General features: G+C 39.2%; 1 protein-coding gene across 25 annotated transcripts in view; it reads left to right on the top strand.

Moving 5' to 3' along the window:
* The first annotated feature begins 7,576 nt into the window (after positions 1-7,576).
* GPHN (gephyrin) overlaps positions 7,577-23,561 on the top strand; it is a 284,198-nt gene continuing 268,213 nt past the window's right edge. For 10 of the 25 annotated variants that reach the window (XM_064658402.1, XM_064658398.1, XM_064658396.1 and 7 more), the window contains exon 1: positions 7,764-7,903. In XM_064658402.1, coding sequence (XP_064514472.1) covers positions 7,840-7,903 — 64 coding nt within the window. In that variant the 5' untranslated portion in view covers positions 7,764-7,839. Of the gene's footprint in view, positions 7,904-10,056; positions 10,122-23,561 lie in introns of all 25 variants that reach the window. The other 15 variants (XM_064658400.1, XM_064658407.1, XM_064658392.1 and 12 more) reach the window with 6 other exon arrangements.

Below are 23,561 nucleotides of genomic sequence, written 5' to 3'. Positions count from 1 at the left end.
TTGATTAAGTTTCTTAATCTTTGAAAGATGGGTGACAGATCTCAATTTCCAAGTAATTCAAAACATACAAGCAAAGATTGATATGTCAGAATTATACAATAAAAATAAATATGCACATTGTTAACTACTTGTAATTCCTGTTTCTACATGAATAAGTTACTTGTTGTAAAACATAATTTGAAGCGATCACTGTGTTTCAAAGTTGATAAGCAGTTACAGTCACACAAAAATAGACAAAAATTTAGAAATATTGCAATTAAATATGAGACAAAGTTTGTATGAAGTGGTAAAATATCAATTTTTCTAATAAAACTGGCTAAAAAGAACAAGAGTTTGTCCATACAAACTGCTGGTATAGTTAGAAATACTACCTTTTTTCCATAGTTATTGTCTTTTGGGATGCCATTTCATGAAGTGTGGCAAGCCAGTGAAAGAAGCCAAAGAGGACGGTCCTGTGCCCTTTCCAAGTTTCAACTGGTCTCTGCCTCCCATTCATACTAATTGCTGTGCTGTCTCTGGCACTCCTCAGATCCATCTGTGAGTGAGTTTCCTGCCAGACTGTATTAAATCCTGCACAGATTTCTGCCATAGGAGTGAAATGCATTGGCTGATGGAGGAGTCTGATGAGTGCAGTGCCAGAGAGGAGTAAGGATCAGGTGTGGAGAGAGAGTGTGGGGGGCAAGAAGAGTGGAATAGGATGATGCAGTGATTTGCCTGCAACTTTAAATCCCCTCTCTTAGGTATAGCAACACTAGGACCTGAAATGCTAACATTTTCAAAAGACATTTTAATCTTTCTTTTCAGCATATCTTATTTCCTCTTTGGAAATTGCCAGTATGGCTTAATAAAAGTCAATCAAATAAGATCTAAATTAAAATCAAAGAGAAAAAAAATATTTCATTTGTGGTTGAATTGAATATTCAGTAAAAAATAACTTTTTAGTATTTCTTATTTTGCTCAGAAACTTCTGCATTGGTCCAATAATGTATTAAAACATTTTTGGATTTTTTTTTCAGATGGGATTGATTCTGTGAGAATGGTTAGCTTAATTTATTTAACTGTCTTAATTAATGACAGTAATATTTAATGTGCATAAATTTATATAGGTTGGACTTAAAACTTCAGTATTGACAGGTGGAGTAAAAAGGGACAAGAAGGATTTCAGTTAAGTGGGGGAGAGAGAAAAATTGATTTAGGTCATGAATATGATTATCTTAGAAGCAAGGATCTGGAAACAGAAACACCACACTTCTAGTCTCTGATCCAGTTTTAGATTAGAAGTTGATTAAAACTGTGATTAGAACCCAGGTCTCTGTTTTCCCAGGTGAGTTCTTTAATATCTCAAATAATCAGTCACACTTGGGTATTCACCTTCTGGCTTAAGAATAATTATTTACTTACTCAAAGTGCAAAAGCTGTAAACAAGGATTGAAATCCTTACCCCATCCAGAACAGCTTCCAGAACTTGCTCCCTAGAACACTTGGAGGTGTAGATTTAAATCCAGATTTCAGCCAATATTTGACTGGAGAGCTGAAATACTTTTTAACTTTCAGGTCCCAGCTGAATGCTCTGTCCAGGTTTGTCTTTCTGTTAAGGTGAAACCCAAGTGTGTGTCTGTATGCTGCTTCAGCTGGAGCCAAGAAGACTGTGGCAAGTTGTTAATTGGGAAACCATAATATCACAGTATCCATCAGCAAGTTGGTTGTGATGCAGCCAGCATCTCTGTTACCCTCCTCTCTATAAAACCAGAGTAGTAGTGGCTAATCTTTCATCAGGATAAATACATTGATTGTGATATACCTGGACACTCAAGCAATGACTGTTAATATCACCATTTCAAATAAGCAGTGAAGAAGGACGGGTAAGCCCATAGAAGACTTAAGTGTGCCATGGGAATGCAAAAACCCAAAGAAAGGTTTGTTACTGGAAAGCTTATTTTTCTGTGTTTTTCTGCTTGAACTTTGATTAACTGTGGAAGAAGTAGATTACTGATAACAACAGCCTGACTATATTGGAAATTTAAGAAGTATCTTAGTCTATGAATCACAACAAAAAATATTTCTGGGTGTGATGGATGTAGTCAACTCCTTAACCAACTCCTTTGGAGCCTGTACCAAACCAACAGTAGTTTGGTACAGGTTCCAAAGAAGGTAAAGGCCTGAGCCATAGCTGGGCCAAGAACTCCTCTAGAAGACACACCTACAAAGGAGCAGAGTGACCCAGTGAGCATGATGTACGTGAGCTTGAGACATGGATCATGTGTATGCACATGAATAATGGATCTTTTCCAAGACTCATTTATCAAGGAACAAAGGAATTTGTGGGTACAAGGAGTCTCTTGCTTCCCATTGTATGCAATTTCACTACAAGCCAATCACTCCATACCATAAATATGACATTAATGTCCTAAATCAGGGTTGACAACATTGGAGAAGCCACGGCTACTTGCTTTTTGCCTGACTTTTATTTGGTGATACAGTTACATACGTCTGAAGGTGGACAAACCCTTTGAAAGTCACTGTCTCATAGTTCAGACCTGAAACACAATATTGGACAATGAATGTTGGCAAATTTGCCTTCAGTCAAGCTGGCAGGAGGCTGCAGCTGCCCTTCACCACATAGTATCCTTCTCTTCCTTAGTGGATCTATTCTAGTAGTTTTAATGCTTCTATTAAGTCAAAGCAAACAACATGGCATGGTTTCCTGCAGAAGCAAGCTGACAGTTTTTCACTTTTGGCCACAGTACATGATGACCATTTGTGGTTAGTTCATTCCAAAATATTATAATTTAATTAAGGTTCAAAATACTTACCTTCTCTTTTCTCTTTCTGCCTTATTTCATACAGTTTGGAGTTGTCTTCCTTATTAAGCAAGATCAAGATTCCTTAAAGTTTTATATAATCTCTTAAAAGGAAACAAGGAGAAATACAGATAAAGGAAAGTAATGTATGGAAAGAATTGATTCAGCTCATCAGAATTCTGAATTTAGTTTACATGAGATACAAAAGCATTTTCCTGCTTTTCATATCCAAGTCCTTAATGAGGCAGTTTTGTCAAAGTGAAATCTCAAAAATAGAATGTTCCAGTAAGATGTCTTTTAAATCTGTCTACTCTTTGTGTATGCTAAACTCATCAACTGCTTTTCTAAAATAGCTACTGTTTTGCAGCAAACGAAGCACAGACAATTGAATGTGTCAACACCACTCATGTGGAGTCACACTAAGATTCATTTATTTTTGTCAGGAACCCATACTAGTAGTGAATCAACAGCACTGCATTTGTAGTCAGATGTCACACATATTCCATATCTATCTCAAACCCTTGTTTCTGCTCTCAGATGGGTTGTACACTGCAGTAAGGGCTGCAGCGACCCAGAAGAACTGGCACCTGGGAGCATCAAGATTGCCTTTGGCTGGCCCCATTTCCAAATTATTCTGAAAGAAAGGAAACCCTTTTTTAGAGTGCTGTTCTTCAAGAAAAGCCTAGAACAGATTAGAATAACTACAGCAAAATATCTGGTGTATCTTCTTTAAGGCGGGACCGAGAAAGAAGACTTGTTGTAGGATCAGCTCAATGAATGATGGACAAAACGGTAATGATGGTGAATCCAAAGGTAATCCTTATCGCAGGATCTCCACTGCTCCTTAGTGATGGATTCAAGCCCTTGTTACTAAGCTGAGGGTATACTTCAATTTGGAACTTCCCTGCCTGGCACTTCTTGAATTCTGTCAGGGAAAGTCTGGGCAGAAATTAGTATGTTTGCATAATGCAAAAAATCACACTAGTCCAACATGCCCTGGACACAGATCTACAGGACATTCTTTTCCAAAGACTCATGGAAACAGAAACATTTCTTCAACTGAAAAGCAAAACAGCAACATCTGAAATCTCAGATAAAGAAAAGACAAGCTGGGTAGACCTACTTTGTGCATTAAATAATGAGAAGATATGGTTTTACTAAAACCTTTATCATGGGAAGGATGATGGGGAAGGAAGAGCTTTTGCTATTTTGGTCTGACCAGGTACGAGAGTAAAAAACCAAAAGGCTGCAATGTATTTGGATTGGAGGCAACTCAAATGGTTAGCACTACCACAGAGCCACCAAAGTCATACTCAGTAAGTTTCAATCTTCCAGATGTTTTTTTTTTTCCTAAGAATATATGTGAGGTTGTATCCTTGAGCATATGGTGCCATTTCAAAAGTTACATCACAGTAGGCAGCTGAGTAGGAAGAGGCAGGGAGGGAAAGAAGCTGTATGCATGGATGTCTGTCAAGGCCACTTTCCTTCAGAGTTTTCCACATGCCTGTCATTGCTGCAAATACCCATATTGCAAGTTGTTAAGCTAAGTTGTGATGTAGTTTGTTACCAAGTGGAAGAGTTAACAGCTTCTCTCATTTTGTAATCTCACAGACATAGGCTATTTGCTTAACAGACAAATTCGACCTTGCAAATGTTGGTGCAGTGCAAGCAATAATGCACTTTTACCATAAACAAAACATATTTCCCTCCTACAATAGTTAAGACAATCACTGAATTTGGGTTCCTACTCATGACTGGAAGTGTAAACCCAGAGAGGGTTCTCAGGAGGCCTCTGGCAAAGGTGGGGTGGCGAGGATGGACTATGGTGTGGGCCACCAGGACATTCAGATGGTTTTTTAACCTTATGTAGCTAAAATGTTGTTCATGTTCTGTATATTCCCTAGATGCTTTCCCAGGGAAGGAACTGTTTGGAGAAATCACCTCTTGTACCTTCTTTCAGAGCGATGAATATTGTTCTATATCAGTGGCTACACATAAAATGTTTATACTATTCTTTTTCAGAATTTATAGATCAATATGGACTATTTAAATGTATCAGAAACTAATAACCTGTAGTAGACTACTTTAAAACAATGGCTGCATTGGAAAATCTTTGTATTTTAATGTCCAAAACTTAGTTTTCTGACCCTTTATAGACTCACATTAATAAGCTGGGGGTTTCCTAGTACTCTGTCTTCTATTACACAACCACTGAGCTAGCTAGTTGCTTGATCTTACTTGGATTTGCACCAGAAATAAAATGGCACAGAAATAAAATGGTTTGAATTAGATTAATGATTCATTAAGCCAGGTATTTCATGACTTCAGTAGGATTTGTACCAATGGCACACAGTTGAAGAACCATGTTCCACTGCTGATCCAGCTAGTCAACCAGTTGAAAATAAAAAAGAATAGAGTTAATGAATTATGTTTAAGGAGCCATTGAAAAAAAAAATCAAACCTATGTGACAACAAAACTATGGAAATTATACTGAACACCTATTCTAAATATGAACTGTCAATGAGTTTTTAAATCATCCTTGCCCACATTGTAATCAAGACAACAAACTGGTATCTTCTTGTAATCATACTGAAGTCTATTTTTTTTTTTAATTAAGATTTCTACCGGTATCTAAGGAAGTGCTTCCTGTACGCCAAAACTGTTACAGCCAAATGAGTAATTAAAATATGTCATTCTGTAGTGCTCATAAAATAAGAAAGGCCTCGATGTTGGCCAGTAGACTAAGACTACATGGAATAAACATGTCTGGCAGAGCCAGCTTAATGAAAGGGTGGTGGTTTAGTTATTGGAGAGGTATTGATAATTAACAGCTGGCAGGTAAAGGTAAAAAGTTTGCTGAAATGTTACTAAGTTGAGTTATACTTTGACATGGCTGGGACAAAATGTGACTATCGGCTGTATATTGACTTTGATGATGAAAACTTGTTTTTCTCTGGACAGTCAACATGGACTCTGGTGTGGATTGCCAGCATATTTTCTAGAATGTCTACCTGCAGTAAAAGGTTTCTGCATCACACACACTTGTTTCCTTACTCTGTCACAAACCTGACTGCGGGACATCATTCCATTCTCTTGAGCTGTTATGGATCCATTATATTAACCATCTTTTCACATCACAGTAACAAACCCCCTATTATCAATTTCAGCTTCTTCTTTATTCAGTCTTCAAAAAATTTGTAAACTTACTTTGTTATGTTAATAAAATCATCTACTACATCTCTATACAAAAAAATCTAATACAAATCCCACTAGTACGCATTTATAAGCCAGAAAGTAATAAACCTAATGTTGTCAGTGAAATCTGAATTCTGCCCCTCCTTCGTACCATCCACAAGAGCAACAAATCAACAGGCTACACGGGGAGACTGTGAGATGCTCTGAATAAACAATACTGTTTTTAGTGTAGGGTGTGAGAATCCTCTGCAGGAAGCTACAAAATGTCAAGCTATTTGCTTGTACTTTAGATAATTTCAGATACGTTTGCAAAAAAAAAAAATCTTTTTTCCTTGCTAAGGCAGAATATTCAACACATAGTGACTGAACCCGTGAGGGAACAGCAGTATGAGCACCAGCGATGCAGTATATCTTCAGTAGCCATGCTGTTTTGGGTTCAGGCTTACACCCACCCACATATGTTGTATTATACCATTGCATAACCAGAGATCCCTGGAGCCTGAATTCTCAGTCTCTATGGCTGCACACACTGTAGCTGCTGTGCCAATATAGAAATACTGATATCGTGTGCTGGTGCACCACCCCATCAAAGTGCTACTAGTGTGACTTTCCCTGAGATAAAGGATATTTCTTCAGCCCTTTGGTTTTTCTTTGTGCTAGTTGTCCATCTGAGAAAATTATATGCTAGAGAAAACTCCTGAAATGGCTCATTTATGCCTACGCAAATTACAAATTCTTTCAATAATTGCTTGTCAGTATGCAGTCAAAAGGAGACTAATATGGAGTCTATTAACAAGGTAGCATTGAAAACTCAACTGGAATATCCTAAAATATAAATACCTGCTGAAGTAAGAGGGCTTGAATTTTGACAGTGGGTTGTCATTTGCAGTCAATGATGTTGTTGTTAAATGTGGAAGACATTTGCCTACACATCCAAAATGAGTTTAAATATTTGCTTCTTGAGAGTTTCTACTGTCATACAGAAAGACAAAAAAAGATACTTGCTATGACAATAAGTTGCTTTATCTAAACAACTGTTGCTTTAGCTTTAAGCTCAGAGGAAAGGGGGAGGTCTCACAGGTGAGGGAAAGGAAATGGCCTGAGAAAGTTCCAAAAACAGCTGGCTGAGCCCAAGTGGACTCAAAAGTTGGTGGAAAAACTTTGTGTTTTTGTATTTCTCACTCAGAGAAAAGGAGGCTCATGGGAGACCTTCTCAGTCTCTACAAGTCCCTGAAAGGAGGCTGTGGGCAGGTGGGAGTTGGTCTCTTCTCCCAGGTAACAAGCAGCAGGACAAGAAGAAATGGCCTCAAGCTGCACCAGGGGAGGTTTAGATGGGACATCAGGAGGAGTTTCTTCACAAAAAGGGCGATTAGACATTGGAATGGACTGCCCAGGGAGGTGGTGGAGTCACCATCCCTGGCCGTGTTCAAGCAATGACGGGATGTGGCACTCAGAGCCATGGCGTAGTCGACAGGGTGGTGTTCGGTCATAGGTTGGACTCGATGATCTCAGAGGTCTTTTCCAGCCTAAGTGATTCCGCGATTCTGTGATTTCATGCTAGCCAAGAGCCGGGATGACGACCATCCTTGCTGCCGATCTTTTCCCACTATCTGAGGTCTGAGGAATTTAATTCTCAGCTCCGCGTAACCAGACGGCGGTTCTGGGGGCCGGCGCTCTCGGCACTGGATTGGTGCTGCCTGCGCCGGGTGCAGCGCGCGGATCTCGCGCTCCCCTCGCCCGCGCCGTTGTACCCGCTGGCCCCACCCCCCCGCCCCGCCCCCGCCCCGCCCCCTCTGCGCCCGCGCCGTTCCCCCCCCGGCAGTGCGGAGCTGCGCCGCGAACATGGCGTCCGAGGGCATCATCCTCACCAACCACGACCACCAGATCCGCGTCGGCGTCCTCACAGGTACGGCCCGCGCCGGCCGCGGCGCCGGGGGCACAAGAGGGGCGGTCGCGGGTCGGTGCGCGCCGCGGGCCGCCCTGCGGGGTGCCCTTTCGGCCGCCTTTCTCTCCCGTGGCGGCGCCGCCGCCGCCGCGCAGGGAGCGCCGCTCCGCCGTGCGCGCGGTACCCGAGGCCCGGGGCCGGGGTCGGGGCGTGGGGGCGGCGCTCCGGCCGCCGGCGGCAGCGTGAGCGCGGGGCCGGGCGGTGCTGGGCAGCGCTGCCGCAGGCGGGCGGGCGCCGCAGCCCCGGGACTGCCCCGGGGTAACCGCGCCGAGGGGACGGGGCGCGCTGGTGGGCGAGTGCCGGAGGGGCAGGGACGCGGCAGTGCTGCCTCCGAACGCGGCGGAGCCGTGAGTGCGAAAGCGCTGGAGAAGGGAGCCCTTGGCCGGCGCCGGCTGCGGGCCGGCAGGTGCCGGGCCTGCCTTCTCCGGGCGGGAGGCGGCCTGAGCTCCCGGCCGCGGGAATACCGGAGCGCGGCACGCTCCGCACGACAGGTCTTTTGGGATGGCTCCTTCCCCTCCCCCTCTCTGGCCTTTGCTTTGGGCGAGGGGGATGCCTGTGTGCTCTCTGTTGGGAGGGGGAGGAGGGCATTTATGATGCTGCTGCTCATAGCGCACGGATGATCCTTTAATAAACCCCTGGCACATGACCTGCGGTGGCTGCACAGAGGGGCTCCCGGAGCCGGTACGTGTGTTGCAGGCCGGGGGGTCTCTTTGGGGGGCCTTTGCGGGTATCTCGGTGCCTCGCAGCGCTCGGCGCTCCGGGGGGCGCGCGTTGCGCTCAGAAGCGGAGCCCCGGGGGGTTCCAGGGTATCAGGGCGTAAATAGCGTTCCTGTGCAAGGAAGGCGCGAGAGATTTTAGCGAGATTTTTGGGCGTCAAGCTGAGGTTTCACCGGGAGCCTGGGAAGACATGACTGTTCATGGAAAGCGGCGTTGTGAGCTCGCTTAGGAATCGGAGAATGTTCGGACTGAAAAGGGGGTACGTTCATGGGAGAGGAGGCCTGGATTTAACCCGAGGGTTATTTGTTACCGCTGGCCGCGTTTAACCCGAGCGGCACGTTCGGAACCGCCCGTGCCCGCGGGAAGCCCCGGCGCTGTTCCCCTGCCGGGTGCTGATCCCGCCGCCGGGAGGGCGAGGAGTGCCGGAGGGATGGTGCCCTTCCCTCCTTCCCTTCCCTGAGAAGCGCTTGGCCGCAGGATGATTTTGACAGTAAACCGCTGGAAAAGCAGGGTATGATACAAGTGGAAATCCTTAGCGTTGCTTTCAAATTCCAGGCAGTCAGATCTTTAATAAGGACAGAGTGGATTGAACCAGATGCAAAAGTCAGACGAGGGGGGGGGAGGTGTTCCCTTTGTTCCTGAAGGCTAGGACATGCCTGCCACTACCTACTACTGTAAAAGTTAAAGTGAGAATGGGGTACCTGCTGACAGAATGCTCTTTGCATGTTTTGTACAACTTGATGTTCTGTAACTTGGATTGTTATTTTCTTTTGATCAGTGAGTTGTAATAATTTTCATATGTAATTGTTCTCAGAATGCAATACCAGATACATATAGTGTTATAATAATTTAAATACCGATTAAGTCTTGCAGCGGATTCAGATAATCTTTCAGAATATATTGGTTTTTACTTTGTACTATAAGTCCTGTTTGATCACTGTTAAACTCTTTCAACTTTGTATCATAATTTGCAATTCCATTGAGAAGAGCTTGTGGCCTGATTTTAATTTTTTGTTTTTAAAGGAAAACCAAAAGTCATAACCAAACAGAACAGTTTCAGCTCTTTTCCCCTTCATGTAATTGTTTTGAATTCCAGACTGAACATTTTTGCAAAGAATTATTTTGCCATTTCGAAAGGGCTCACCTTGGTTTCTAACAATTTTCCTAGCCCCCTTTTTTGTGTATGTTTTTAGACATGAAATAAAATTTTATATAAATGTGTTACTTTAATAGCATACATTGGCCTAACCTTAATTATTTTTCACTCTAGAATTTCCTTTAACCCCGAAAGAGAACATTTGTACTTTGGAGGGTTTGGACCCCCTAGCTGTTTGTGCTTTTTCAGCTGTGGAAAGACAGCAAACTAAAAAATTCACTCTTCTGAATTTTTCTCATAGAAATGAACTAATAATTGCTTCTTGGCTGGTGTCTGGAGGAATAGGTGTGGAAATGGAAAGATTAGGTATTCAAACTGGTTTTTTTTCATTTTATCGTTTAGAATAGCTTAGTGATCAGAAATTAGATAAATAACATGAATCTTTTAGCTTTTCAAATTAAGATCATAGCCATATGTTTGTTTTCTTAGCAGTATATACTTGTGGTCTTACCAGCACAGGAATACAGATTTATGTTCCTGTTGGACCTGGTATGCGCAGTTTAGAAAATAATCGTTACTGCACTTTATGCTCAAATGCAGATGGAATTTAAATTTACTTAGAAGCAACTCTGTTTAATTAATTTGGAGTAAATTTCTGTGTTTATTTTTAAATGAGGACATATAAAAAATTATTTGGGCACATTGTTAGTCTTGTCTGTTGTAGAGACTGATGCACATGGCTCCATAGTATATTGATAGAGAGTGAGTAAAGTTTGCCATGTAGCTCAGTTTCATTGCATTCAGTTTTGTTTTGGATAAGTTACTGTATTTCTTTATGGTTGGTAGACCTCTGTGTTTATGTGTGTATTGCTAGTTTCCATCTAGAAACAAATGTATACTTTTTTCACTTGTGACAAATTAAGAGCACTATAAGGGACTAGAGAAATAGAAATTTTGTTTATTGTTTACCCAAAGTAACTTACTGTGTTCAAATGCAAAATTACGTAGAATGTAGCATCTTGGGCTTTTTTACAAATATTACTTGTTAACTTCTCTTATATCCAAACTGTCAAGGTCTCTTAATTAAGAGTCAATGATAAGAATAGAGTCCATAATTAGGACATTTTTCTCAACGTGAATTAACTGTCTTCCTGAAATCAGGAAAAGTACTTTAGTGTATACAGCATCTATGGATTTGCAAATGTCATTCATATTTATTTTTGAGTTGCTATACAGAAAGTTGTAGAGTTAAGCTTCTTTACTGAAACAGTAGAAAAAATCAAAATGACAGATTGCAAAACTGTGAAGCTTGTAAACTAGAGGGTTGTGTCTTATGTGAATAAGAAGTCTCACTGGTTTGTGGGTAGAAAATTGCGTTCCAATATTTGTGTGTTATTGTTTTAAGAAGTTTTGCAATTTGTGAAAAGAGTGCAACTGTGGAACTGTCCTACTCAGCCCCAGTGTTTAATGAAGTGTTCAAATTAAAGATACTGCTCACTTAGGTTCCAAACCTAGGTTTTCTGTCTCCTACCTTTGATATGTAGTGCAGGCACATGAGCAAATAAAAGAGGTTCAGTGTTATGTTGTCGTCCCTTACGCTAAAATAGATTTTAAAAGGGCTGCAATGCTAAATGTCAGATTGGGAGATTTTTTGTGATGGAGTAACAGAGTTGGGCTAACAATGGCCAAAGCTTTGTCATTTAAATGTTCTTGATACCCTCTTTTAAAAAAGAAACACACACAGAGTAACAAGAAATGTGGGGTAGGTAAACAAATGCAAAAGAGACGTATACATTTATGGTAAAGGTTGGATTATATGTATGCTCTGTATGTGCTGTTGTGCACCGATGCTTCCTTAGTAAAATAAAAATCTGAATTATTCTGGTTGCCCCTTGCAAGCCTTTCATGTTTGGAATATCTCAAACAGAACAGTTGTTAATCAGTTACTAGTGATGTCAGGTTATTGAACCTGGACTAGTAAGTACAGAATTTTGTAATGCTAAATTTGGCTAGAAAAGGGGAGAAAAGGTGCTGTGCCCGGAGTTGAATCAGTATTAGGTCCACCTTCACTGGGGGTGACACTGGTAAAAGTTGCATAATCTGTGACCTTTCTTGTTTTGAAGGCTAAAGCAGACCCTTGACTAGAACCGTCCAGAGAGATCTAAATGATGTTGCCATCTCCACTAGCCTGATGGAAAAAACCATACTCTTATTTCTCCCTAATTGCTCTTATTTTGCCTTTTTTTTTTCCTCCCCATCCTCATTTTCTTACTTACCTCTCTTCTTGTTTTCTTTCCCGTAAGTATCTAATGTAGCTGGTCAAAACTTGAAGTTTTCTTACATGTTTCTCTTGTTTTGTCCCCCTCCCTCAAATATTCCTGATAAAAATTTGTCAGATTTTGGGTTGGCTAATAACACTTCATTCATATAGTGGTACAGCCTTTCACCTTTGATTGTAAAAATATTGTATAAAGGGAGTAAGGGGTTTTGGCGAAATGCAACCCTTCACTAATGGTTTCTTCTTAAGGTATATTGTTCTTCCTTTCTTCCTCTGTGTAAAGATTAGAATATTTTGAAGGATAGCTGTTGCCATAGGCCTAGACAATAAAGCAAATATTTGTGAATGTGTAACCTCAGACCTTGTTTGTTCTCTTAACGCTGCAGTGTGAAAGATGACACGGGTCTGAGACCGCTTAGCTTTTTGAAATGATACAGTGTGGACATTGTGTCTGAATGCATCACTTTGAAGCAAACTCGCTTCTCGGATGGTGAGGGTGTTGTCTACTTGACAACCTCACCCAAAGAAGTTCCCTGGGCAGATTTGAAGTTCACTGATATGAATGTTTTGTAAACATTATCTTTGAGAAACATGGGGAACGATATATGACTTTCCTCCAAGACTCTTCATTAATAACATGCAAGTTGCAAGATCTTTTCTCAGTGGTGATGCTAGTCATGTTTTGGACATGCATTGGAATTTGTGATAAACTTTCTTATAGAGGTGTGTGTGGGAGGGTGAGGACTGACAGTAGGTTTGCTGGGACTTACTGTCTAATTGTCTAAATTGAAGTTGCTTAGTTTTTTGCTTGTAATCTGACTTTCTCTCCAAAATTATGCCTTGTTGGGCACTCATCTTCAAAACAGATTAAAGGCAGCAGCTTTTCCTGGAAGCCTTAGTTTTCTTCCAAAAGCTTAGTTCAGCAAGAAAATTCTGGACATAGAGAAATGCTGCGCTTCCATTAAGAGTAAAACATTCTGGATTCGGAGCAACATTGATTTTCATCTTTCTCAGCTGTAAGACTGTCATAATGTTGAGTTTGTCCGTAGACATTAGATCTCCCTCTTTGCCATTTGTGGCCGTACGTCACAAAAGCATTTCTGATTTTTGATATGGCTATGATGATAAGCTTTAATGTCTCATGAATGTGATCCATAAAATTGCCCAGTTTCCATTTTATAGTTTATCTGTGCTTTACCTTTTAAACTAAAAGAGGAAGAAAGTCCTGGCTTTTTCCCCCTGTTTTTTTAATGTGCAGTGTAGAACAAAAATATCCCACTGTACTTACTGTTTAGTTTGTTTGCTACAATACTGTTTCTTTTGAATGGGAAGAAATGGAAACACTGAAATTAAGAGCATCTAAAGCAAGAGATTAAAACATCCCTGTATAGTAGGGAAATAATTAGTACCTACTTATGTAAGAAATGGCAATTAATTTGGAGGTTTATGTGTTTTTATAGAACAGGGGTAAGAAGTCTTGTGTATTCAGTGTTTCTTGGTTTGGACTTTACTTATCCATATACAGTTGAAAGACTTCCATCTTCACCCACGCTCCATGTCTGTAGTTCATATTTAGCAGCACAGAGCATACCCATTACATTATGTTTTCATTTACTTTTCTAGGTTTGTATTTATCTCCTTTTCTGGTACTGCAGGAAAACTTTCCGTGTTATTTACCCTAAAAGTTAGGGATTGTGGATTTCATGAGAACTGGCTTAGTTCTGGGAAAACCTTTAGTTGGTCTGCTGGCCTCGTTAGCTGGACAATAACAGAATATGTGATCATCAGGCCATGTTTTGGGCAGTCTAGCTTACAAAAGCCTGATATGCAGACATAGTATTCCACCTTTAATGTTGATTAAGTCGAATCTGTCTGATTGTTTGTTTTTCAAGTGAGAGAGTAGTGCATCTTTGTTGAGAGGAACTTTTATATTATATTAGGATTTCACCCACAGCTTTTCTGAAAATGTCTGTCTTGAAATTTATTACACTTCAAAAGCAAAGAAGTTTGCTGTGCAGTGCCTTTGTGAAGTAAAAGTGAAGATTTTAACTTTGCTTTATTTTTAACTTTAACAGCTAAAAAAGTTAATTTTCAGTATGTGGGAAAATCTTTTTCATATTCTGATGGTCAAAGCAGTTCTGCTGAGAGGGTTTAAATTTTTTTTTTGTAGATAAGCAAGTATAACTTTTGTTGTCTGCAATTTATGAGATTGTTATGCAACAGGAGGACATGATTAATAAAAATGAGAACAAATTTTAGTTCTTGTTAAATATTTATAAGGTCTTGAAATGTGGATTAAGTAAAAGAAATAATTTACATTCTGTTCCTATATGTAGATGTAGTATGCAGCTCTTTACTGCTTAAATTGAAATGGTTTTGTATTAGTAGTGTTGTGTATGACAGAATTCTTCTTGAAAGTTTAGCAGAATGCCTGAAAAAGTGTCCTTGGGGAATTGGAGGATAATAATCATAAAGTAAATGATCAGGTAACAACCTTTTTCCTGTGGAATGTTTTTAATTAATTAAAAAGTAGAACAGCCTTTCAGGCTTGTGGTTGTGTGTGGTTTTTGTGTTTGGTTGGTTTTTTTTTGTTGTTAAATCTCAAGAAAAATAATTGAGAAAAATAAGTTAAAATTTAAAAGGAACAGTAATTGCATGAAAAAGTGCTTGGGAAAAAGACTTAATTTGGCAGTTATCTTAGAAAATCTCCTTTTGCAAGTAAGAGATTTGTATGTGATGTTTTGTTTACTTGTTTTGTTTTCATACTAATTTACCGAGGCCTATTTTATGCCTAACTTGTCAAGTGGAAAAAAAATATTATAATCCCTTAAGAATAATATTCTGTGTACATTTTGCAAAATCTGGCAAAACAGGGCTCTATCCCACTGTTACAATGTGGGTGAATGATATTTTGTAAGGAATAAAATGCATTGTCTGTTCCTTCTGCTATAAGATAAACCAGAATTCCACTGTCTGACTTCAATGATTAGGGAATAGCTGTGTATAAGAAAATCTATTTTGAACAGTAGAGTGTTTTTTGATATATAGCAAGACCTGAAAGAACTGACTCAACATTAATTTAGCTCCATATGCGAGTTACCTAGAGCAGTAATCTTTAATAGTTTTATATGTTATGACACTTCATTATGTATTCAACATACCAATTATATACGTAGACCAATATAATAAATATATTAAGTATTGCTTATGTATTTAGGATCACAGCTGTAGAAATACATGTTTCTCAGAAATACTTTTTCTAATTAAATTACATCACTTATTATGTAATAAAGCGAAGAAGCAGAATACATGTGGGCTTTGAACTATAATACTTCTGGGGCTTTTTAGTGCTTACTGTGTAGTTATGAAATTGTTAGTTTTCTTCATTGTCCTGTGTATTGTAGGGAATTTAAAATCTATGTGGAATATTTCTCCTTTGAATAATCTTTCTTGCATGTATTTTTTTGGTTTTCCTTGCTATCATATATGACTTTTGAGAGTTAAAAGTGGGAAGTATATGTTAAAGTATATGATGTGGGGGTTCTTGTTGAGTTTTTTTCCTGGTGTTTTAGGTAGGGTTTGGGGGGTTTTCTGGGGGGAGAGGGGATTATTGGCTTTTTCTTTATCGCTTTTTTTTTCTTTTTTTTTTGGGGGGGGTAAATGTATGGTGGAGAGCATTTATATTCATACTGAAATCTAGGAAGTGAATTGTTTATTCAGAATCATCTTATGGGAAGTTGTATGAGTGAAAAATAATATGCATATGTCAGGAATTAAAATGATTTGCAGTAAAGTGTCCTGCAGATCTGCATCAGAAGGGAAAGGTTTCTAGGAGCTCTGCAAATGATGCTTGCCATTAAAGAGAAAAATCCCCTTTTCTCTTAGCAAGCTGCTCTTAATGTCCCAGGATAGGCCACTTGGGAAGGAATTGATAGCAAGATGTGAGATGAAGTCTGTAAAGTCTTCATTCCATAATTGTTGAAGAAACATTGAATGTGGCACTAGTTAAGAATTCTGCAAACCAATACACTTCTACTCTGCTGTTTCTTACCCCTTCTTGAGACAGTTCTCATGGGTTTAGGAAGACAAAGCAGACTGCAAAAGGGAAGACATTATTGTTGGGCAGGTATGTATCCTTTTACTTAGGTACCTGCAAATCTTGTCCTAGGGAAGTGTGGCGTGGCAGCATGTTTCTGGAAGAAGGTTTCCAGGTATTAGGTAGTTTCCCATGTATGTGGTCCTTTCATAAACTGTAGAGTGGTGGCATAGCAATGTAGACTGTGAGAAGCCAAAGGCTTACTATGTACTCCCTGTCAGAAACTTCACCTCAGGAAAAAAACTGGGAGAAAGCAGCAAAATGCCTAAAGTAAGTACATATCTGTTAAGAAAAATGCTTGTTTCCAGAAAAAAAAAGGGCAAAAAACCCCCGTAAGATTAAAGGGAATACGTACTTCTTATTTCCTCTTTTTTTAGCCTAATTTCCCTTTTTAGTTGTGTGAATACTCAAGGGGAGGCATTAAATAAGCCTACAGCAAATCAAGGATTCTCAAAATCAGCTTCCTTGGAGAAATAAGCTGTAAATTAAGCGCACTGAGGAAAAAAGTTGCGAAACATATCTTTAGAGATAGGGCAGGGACAAAGTGTTTCTGTAGATAATGCTCAGAAAACTCCAGGGATGCTGAGATAAAGTTGCAACAGGTGTTCTTATGTGTGTAACTCCTGCTCATTAAAACTTTACTATGGCTAGTGTACTCTGATTTCACACTCTGAAAAAATTAGAGAGAATATTATGAGACAAATAGGATATATAAAGTGGAGTTTTTGGGGAATGTTTTTGTAATCTCCAAGTTTTTCTCCTCCTGTTTTTATGCTGTCCTACTCTAATGGTAACCATCCTTTGCCTTGATAGATGTAATAGATCAGTGAGGTATAACTCTCAAGCTACTAGCTTTAGCTAAATCTAAATCAAAATACTTCTAGTTATTGTAAAATATACTTGATGATAGGCTTTTTTAATGATCACTGTAATCAAACAGACCGAAAAGTCTGCAGGGGGAATTGCTTTCCCTCCTAACCTGCCATTGTGAGGGATTCCAAACCATTCCCATTCTGGTCATCCAGACATTTGTTCCAGCATTTATTTAGCAAAATAAAGAAAAGAACAAACCAATAGAATAGGTAGAATAAACCAGGAGTCCTAGGAGGCCTGTTGAGATTTTTTGAGAGAAATCTTTTCAAGTAACGTGACTGTAGGGTAGTGCTGTATGATGTAATTCTTTGGACAGATGGCAAGCACAGAGCTTCAAAAAGTTGTGAATGGTCATGTTAGTAACATGGATGTGGTTCAAGTTGGGTATACTTAAACTGTTTCAGAATCTAATGCTATTCTGACATCTATTTTTTAGAAATGTGCCCTGTTCCTAGGTAAGCTGTCAAACCTTTAGGTCTGATCTTGCCAGTTAAATTCCAGCATGGTAAGAATTAAAGCTATTACTGGTGTCTCCAGGGTGCAGGACCTTCTTATCTGAGTGAGACTCAGGCTTTTTTCCTAAGCATCAAGGATCAAAATGGAAATTCTGAAGTTCATATTAAAAGCAACTGCTGAAAAAAGCAACTGATGAAGAATTTCCTGTGATCGTTAAGCTTCAAGGAAGCTCACCTGCCTGTTCCTATTTCTTTATTCCAAAGGGTATAACTCTAGTTCATGCACAATGGTTTCTGTACACGACTTTTCTCTTTGGCTTGGCAGTTGATCAAAGAGAATTAGTGAAAATACTAGTTGTCATTTCACCATTGTTTTGTCAGAAAAGGGTTCAAGTAGACTTTTTTTGAGTCCTTTGATGAACAGAACATCTTTCTGGAAAAGGCATCTGAGGCAAATTTCTGTATAGCATTAAACTGGGACATCATGGATTATCTTTAGTATTAGAAAAATCTCTTAATTCCTTGATAGCATGTCTTGTATTTCATTATTGTTATGTGTAAGTTGCTGTGACGACTCATCAAATGGTAAGGGAGATTTTTGATGTGCAATAGTAATAATTTTCAGTATTTCTTACCAGAATAGTAGCAGCTTCTAGTACACTCCAGAATAATTTTAACAGGTCTTCAGATTATTCCTAGGATACTTTTTCTGCACTGGACAAACACCTGCTAAAAATGTTTTACCTGTGCTACAGTCTCCAGAAAGTAAATTCAGCTGTGTGTATAAAAAAATATGTGGAGAAAAATTGCTTTAAAATGAATGGTCGAGATCTTATTAGCATCTAGAAAGTATGGAATGATTGGGGCACATTCAGGAGCTTTTTCGATGTTTAAGATGTTGTGAAAACATGAGCCTGGAGCCATTTGAGGCAACAGTAAAATAAATATTGTAATTCCTTCAAAGTATAAATTTAAACTTAACACCCCTTAGATGCTGATGTTCCAAGTATCAGCCATTGAAGGAAAAAAAAAGCCCAAGCAAATGCAGAAATTCTTTATATTTGGATAATTAGGTACTCTCAATTCTGCAATGATAAGTAGGCAATTTAAAAAAAAATAAAGTATTTTGTGCTGTACCTATATAAGTCTTTTGACTGTAATTCACTAAGTTAATTTTGTGATTTCATTCAATTTAAGTCTATGTTAGCAGGTAGTGCTGCCTTAGAGAAGCAGATCTTTGTATTGGGGGTTTCACATTCGCACTGTTCAGGATGTTGTGCCTCACGCTTGCTCAAAACCCATGGAGTGACATCAGTCATTGTTGGAGTGCATTAGGTGCACTCTTGGACTACATCTCATTTAGTTTTGTTCAAGATGAATTCAGTGGTTTTGATTCTTCTCTTCACTGTGAATCAAAGTATGTTGACCGGGGACTGTCAGGAGCAGCTCAAAAGCCACACTCTTGAACCACAAGCACAAGAGCTAATATACACACACTATTTGCTATTTTTTGCCTCCATGGGATTATGTGTACTTCTTAGAATTCTTGTGCATGCCAGAGACATCTTCCAGTGGGCAGCACGGAGGAGACTTTCCTAAGGGTGCAAAGTGACCAGAAAGATACTGACTCTTGAACTGTTCCTGTGTGAAAGTGATGTGGATTAGGGCATAACCTTTGGATACTCTGGAGAAAGTGAGACATGCATTTTTTAACTAGCCTTGAAATTACTCTTAACTTAAACTAGCCTGAAATAAAGTCCAGTAGTATGTAAAAGTATTTCAAATGACCAAAATTAGCCATAGAATTACAAGTCGTTTTCAAAGCTATAGATGAAGAAATAACAGAAGAAGCATGTTTACACTAATACTTAGTTTGAACAGGCCCTCCCTGCCTCATCTGTTAGGAAAATACATGCAGCACCTTGTCAGGAATTTTATCTTCCTGCATTCACTACATCTCAAGGTGAGTTATTCAGAGATAATTTTCTTCAGGTGTACCATGCAGTCTGCTATGGTCACTGCTTTAGAGCCCAACAGGGCTCTGTACAGGTTTAATCTTACGCCTTATGGAATTTTGGCAAAGGTTCTGTCATTAGTGCTGCTTGTTCACTGCCATGCTGTGCTGTGCTGGCATAACCTGTTGTGTGGCTGTGCAGGCAGGGAACTGAAACAGCTAAAACTGAATCTGCCAGAAAAAAAGGGATCCTTTTGAGCTGAATCAGCTGTGTGATCTGGTTCAGCACTGAGTTCTGCAGACTTTTGCTCCAGTAGGTGGATGGTGAGCAAGACTGGCAATTTTTTACCTCTGTTGTCATTTTTTTTCATTTCTATTCCTTCTTAGTACTCTTCTATCCTGCCATTTTTCCCTCTATGCAAAACAAATTTAACTGGCTAACCTAGTGGAAAACTACTCTTTGAGAGATTAGTTTTCTTCAGCCCGAACAAACTGAATCAACTCAGCAAGAGACTTCAGGAGTACCAGTTTGAGAGAGGAGCTGGCTTGCACAGGTGGGATAGGTAAATGTGGGAGATAGGAATTCTGCTTTCTGAACACAGCTCAAACAGATGTAATCTGTTTTGTGCAGTTCACTTGCGTCAGTTTGGAAGGTGGTCTTGATACTCCTTTATCTGGCTGTGTTGTCTCCTTTCTTGCAAGTATTGCTTTGTCAGGCCATGTGTTCTCTTGGTGATATTTACTAGCTTTTTGTGATCAAAGCCTCTGCTGAATAATAAGCAGTTAAAAAAAAACATAGTGAAGGAAGGGAAGGATTTCCCAGAATAATTGAAGTTGGAATAGACTTCCAAGATCATCGAGTTCAGCCTCGATCAAAGTGGCCTTCTGGAGCTGGGAAGGTGTGTTTAACACTCCGTTCTGCCATTATCACCCCAGGATGCACCTTGGACACCTGATTGGCTTTACCTGGTCTAGATTTTCCGATCTACTTGTCAGGACTAGGAGCATCAGATAGATGCATCATAGAATCATGGAATGGCCTGGGCTGGAAAGGACTTCAAAGCTCATGAAGACATGGGCTTTGTGCATTATAGGAAATTTTTTGAGGAGGGTGTAGTCAAGATGTATTTTCCTGTTTTGTATGTAAACATCTTTGATTCCTGTGAGTAGTAACTAGGTGAGTATGAAGGCTGTGCTAGGCATTTGTGCTTAATGAAGAACTGAACATCTGGGAACTTGCACATGTTAGGTAACTAGAAAAGCTGAACATTAGACTTCTGCGGTGTTAAATTTGGGGAAAGGTGAACACTGTGTTACACATTTACAGGCAAGTAGCGTCTCTTTTTATGAATATGTTAATTTTTAATAGTCAAAACTTCTAACATTTCGTTTTTCTAACTTATTGACTATAGTACTCCTGACAGAACTAATTTGAAGACTGTATACATATAATTAGTATAGATATGCACATAAACATTTATTATAGTATGTATCAATAATTAAAAAACAATGAAACATTACCCATCTTTACCAGATCTAAGTTGCCTTCTGCTTGAGGGACTTCTTTGCCACCAATCAGTCTGTCATCTTACTGGCACTCAGTATAGTTTTTCTAAGCATGTCTTTACCAATCAAATTAACTATTATGCAAACTTAGAGGCTGCTAACTTGGTATGTACTAAATGGCAGTTGATATGCTGTTGACTTATTTTTTTTGTTGGACATCTGTCTGTACATCAACTATATAAAACATCTGCATGCAAGATCATCTTCTAATTTCACTTTTGTCCTGCATGCCACCTTCTGGCTGACCTGAGCAGAATCATTACCTTTCTTTTGAGTGGACTGTTATGCATGTGATGGAAGTAACTGGAACAGCCAGTCAGAGGCATCAGCTAGGTGAGTAAGTTAGGCTTTAGGATTCTTGATATTTCCTTAAAAAGGGGGAGGGATTGGGATGAAGAAGGAGGATAGTTTAGTTGTATAGCTGTGGTCTATGGACCATGTGCACTTGATGCAACTCAGAAGCCTGCTGGTCTGTGCATTTGTTCAATACTGTGTGTTTCCACCGTCTCCATGGCTGCTGTGTACAGACCGTGGTTTTGGTATCGAAGGGCAGTGTTTGGAGATAAAGGCAGCTAGCTAAACTGAGTTGCAGTCTAAGCAGCATCTTCAGCATTAAGGTACATCTGTAGTGGAAGTGTGGCTTTAAAAATAGCAGAAAATACTAAAATGCTGTAGTCACTGAGAAAGCAATCATAACATAAAAAAACCACTTTGTCTAAAAAAAAGTTATAGATTAATAATAAAAATGGAATTTTATGGGAAGTGTGAGAAAAAGAAACTGTAGAGGGAATTGGTAGCCACATTTTATAAATCAAAACCATATCATAAATAATAGCCTCTAGCAAAGAATGTAGAGACCAAGGTTATACAAATGAGGCTTAAAGGTTGTTAATGGACACCAGACCAGCTAACAGGGGGAAAAGATTTGTGTGCTTAAGTATTATGCTTCTGTAGGTATCTACAAGTGTCTCATTTACTAGAAAAGTTTAACAAGGGCAAAATTAGGAAATTGTTTTTATAAGAAGAATAGAGTAATAAACATATATACCAGAGGCTTGTAATCCCAATAGTCTCTCCTTAAAAATCCCTTACTGAGTCTTACTTGAAGCTGACAAGTATTGAATCTTTTAGCAATTCTTTATAAATTCGTCTTTTACTCCATTTTATTAATGGCGAAATTAATCCTATTTAGAGCTCTCATGTGTCCATGAGCTCTCATTTATCCCAGCAAAATTGTTCCTATATATGGTGAACGAAATGTGGACTGATGTAGATGATAGTATTTTGCCAAGCTCGTTTTCAGTGAATTTCTTTCAGTTTACTATGAGTAAATGCTTGTGCCCACACAGCAGAGATGGGAACAAGTTGCTGCCAGTAGAAAGAAGGTAGGGGTTTTTTCTTGTGCTAATAATGTATGAGAAAAACTGGTCTTTGACCAAGACATTAGTGGCCCATGTTCTTGGAGAATATACTGTTACCAGGCCTTCAAAACTTGTATTATTACTGTAGTGCACTTTTACCAAAATCAGAAGTTATATTCTTCAAAAAGATTGAATGGATACCATTACATCTAATAGCCTTGTGCACCACCCATTGGCCACTGTTTACAATTTCAGAGTGGTTGACCTGAGGCTGCCCATAGTGGTCCAGAACTCAATTACCTGTCTTTCGCTTAATCATGCTCACAGAAGCATACGTTGGTTTTGAGTTTGTGGGATATTTCTCTCTTTTTTGGATACAAAGTGTTTGGCTTCCTGGTTTGGAAGTAATTGTGATACTTCTGGTGGTGTCTGGTTGATCTGTGAATCTGCTCCTACTTTACTAATGTCTGCCTTCACAAGAACATTAGGTTCTGTTTATTTTAATTACTTGTCTTTATTAAACTATGTAGAACTATTGAGTGTTTGCTGAGGTTTCAGAATTTAATTATGGCTCCTATTACAACTGATACAAAAAAGGCGGGGCATAGGGAAGTACTCCCAAGATTTTCAGCAGTTCCTTTTTCATTTCACCTTCTCACCATGGAGCAAAATGCTTGAGCATACTGCTACGCTTAATGATTGCAAGATAATAAAGCATTAAAAGCCTTAGCTCTTCTTTAAAAACAATGGAAGATAAAAAAGTAAGGCCAACAGATTCCTTTGCTGTCATTTTCTTCCGTCTGACTTTTAATCTTTGCATGTGGTTTAAATTGTGGTGGCTAAATTCTGGAAATGGCTTTTCGGTGCCTTTCTGCTATTTTTGCATTGGAAATACTCTTCAGTTACTGTTATTTCTGTTCCTGTGTAAGTCTTACTCTTTTGTGAATTGACAAAGGCATACTTCCTTTGGGTCTGACTAATATCTTTTGTTGCCTGTAACATGACAAGCTATACTGAAATCTTTCTAAACAGTGTTGGGGTTTTTTTGTTTAATTTTATTTTCATTTGGGTGTGTCTTGATACAGTTTGTTGATCAAATACATCATATATCTCATTGAAATTATTTTTGGTGTTAGAAGAAAAAATCAACCTCTTGAATGCAACTAGATCGAAGGCTTTCTTATAGAATTTCTACTAAATGTGAAGTACTTATTTTCTTGGAA

This window comes from Pseudopipra pipra, chromosome 6 (assembly GCF_036250125.1).
Source record: "Pseudopipra pipra isolate bDixPip1 chromosome 6, bDixPip1.hap1, whole genome shotgun sequence".
In the NCBI taxonomy this organism is placed as follows: Eukaryota; Metazoa; Chordata; class Aves; order Passeriformes; family Pipridae; genus Pseudopipra; species Pseudopipra pipra.
The sequence above is the reverse complement of the archived record's forward strand: the minus strand, read 5'-3'. Positions and strand labels throughout refer to the sequence as shown.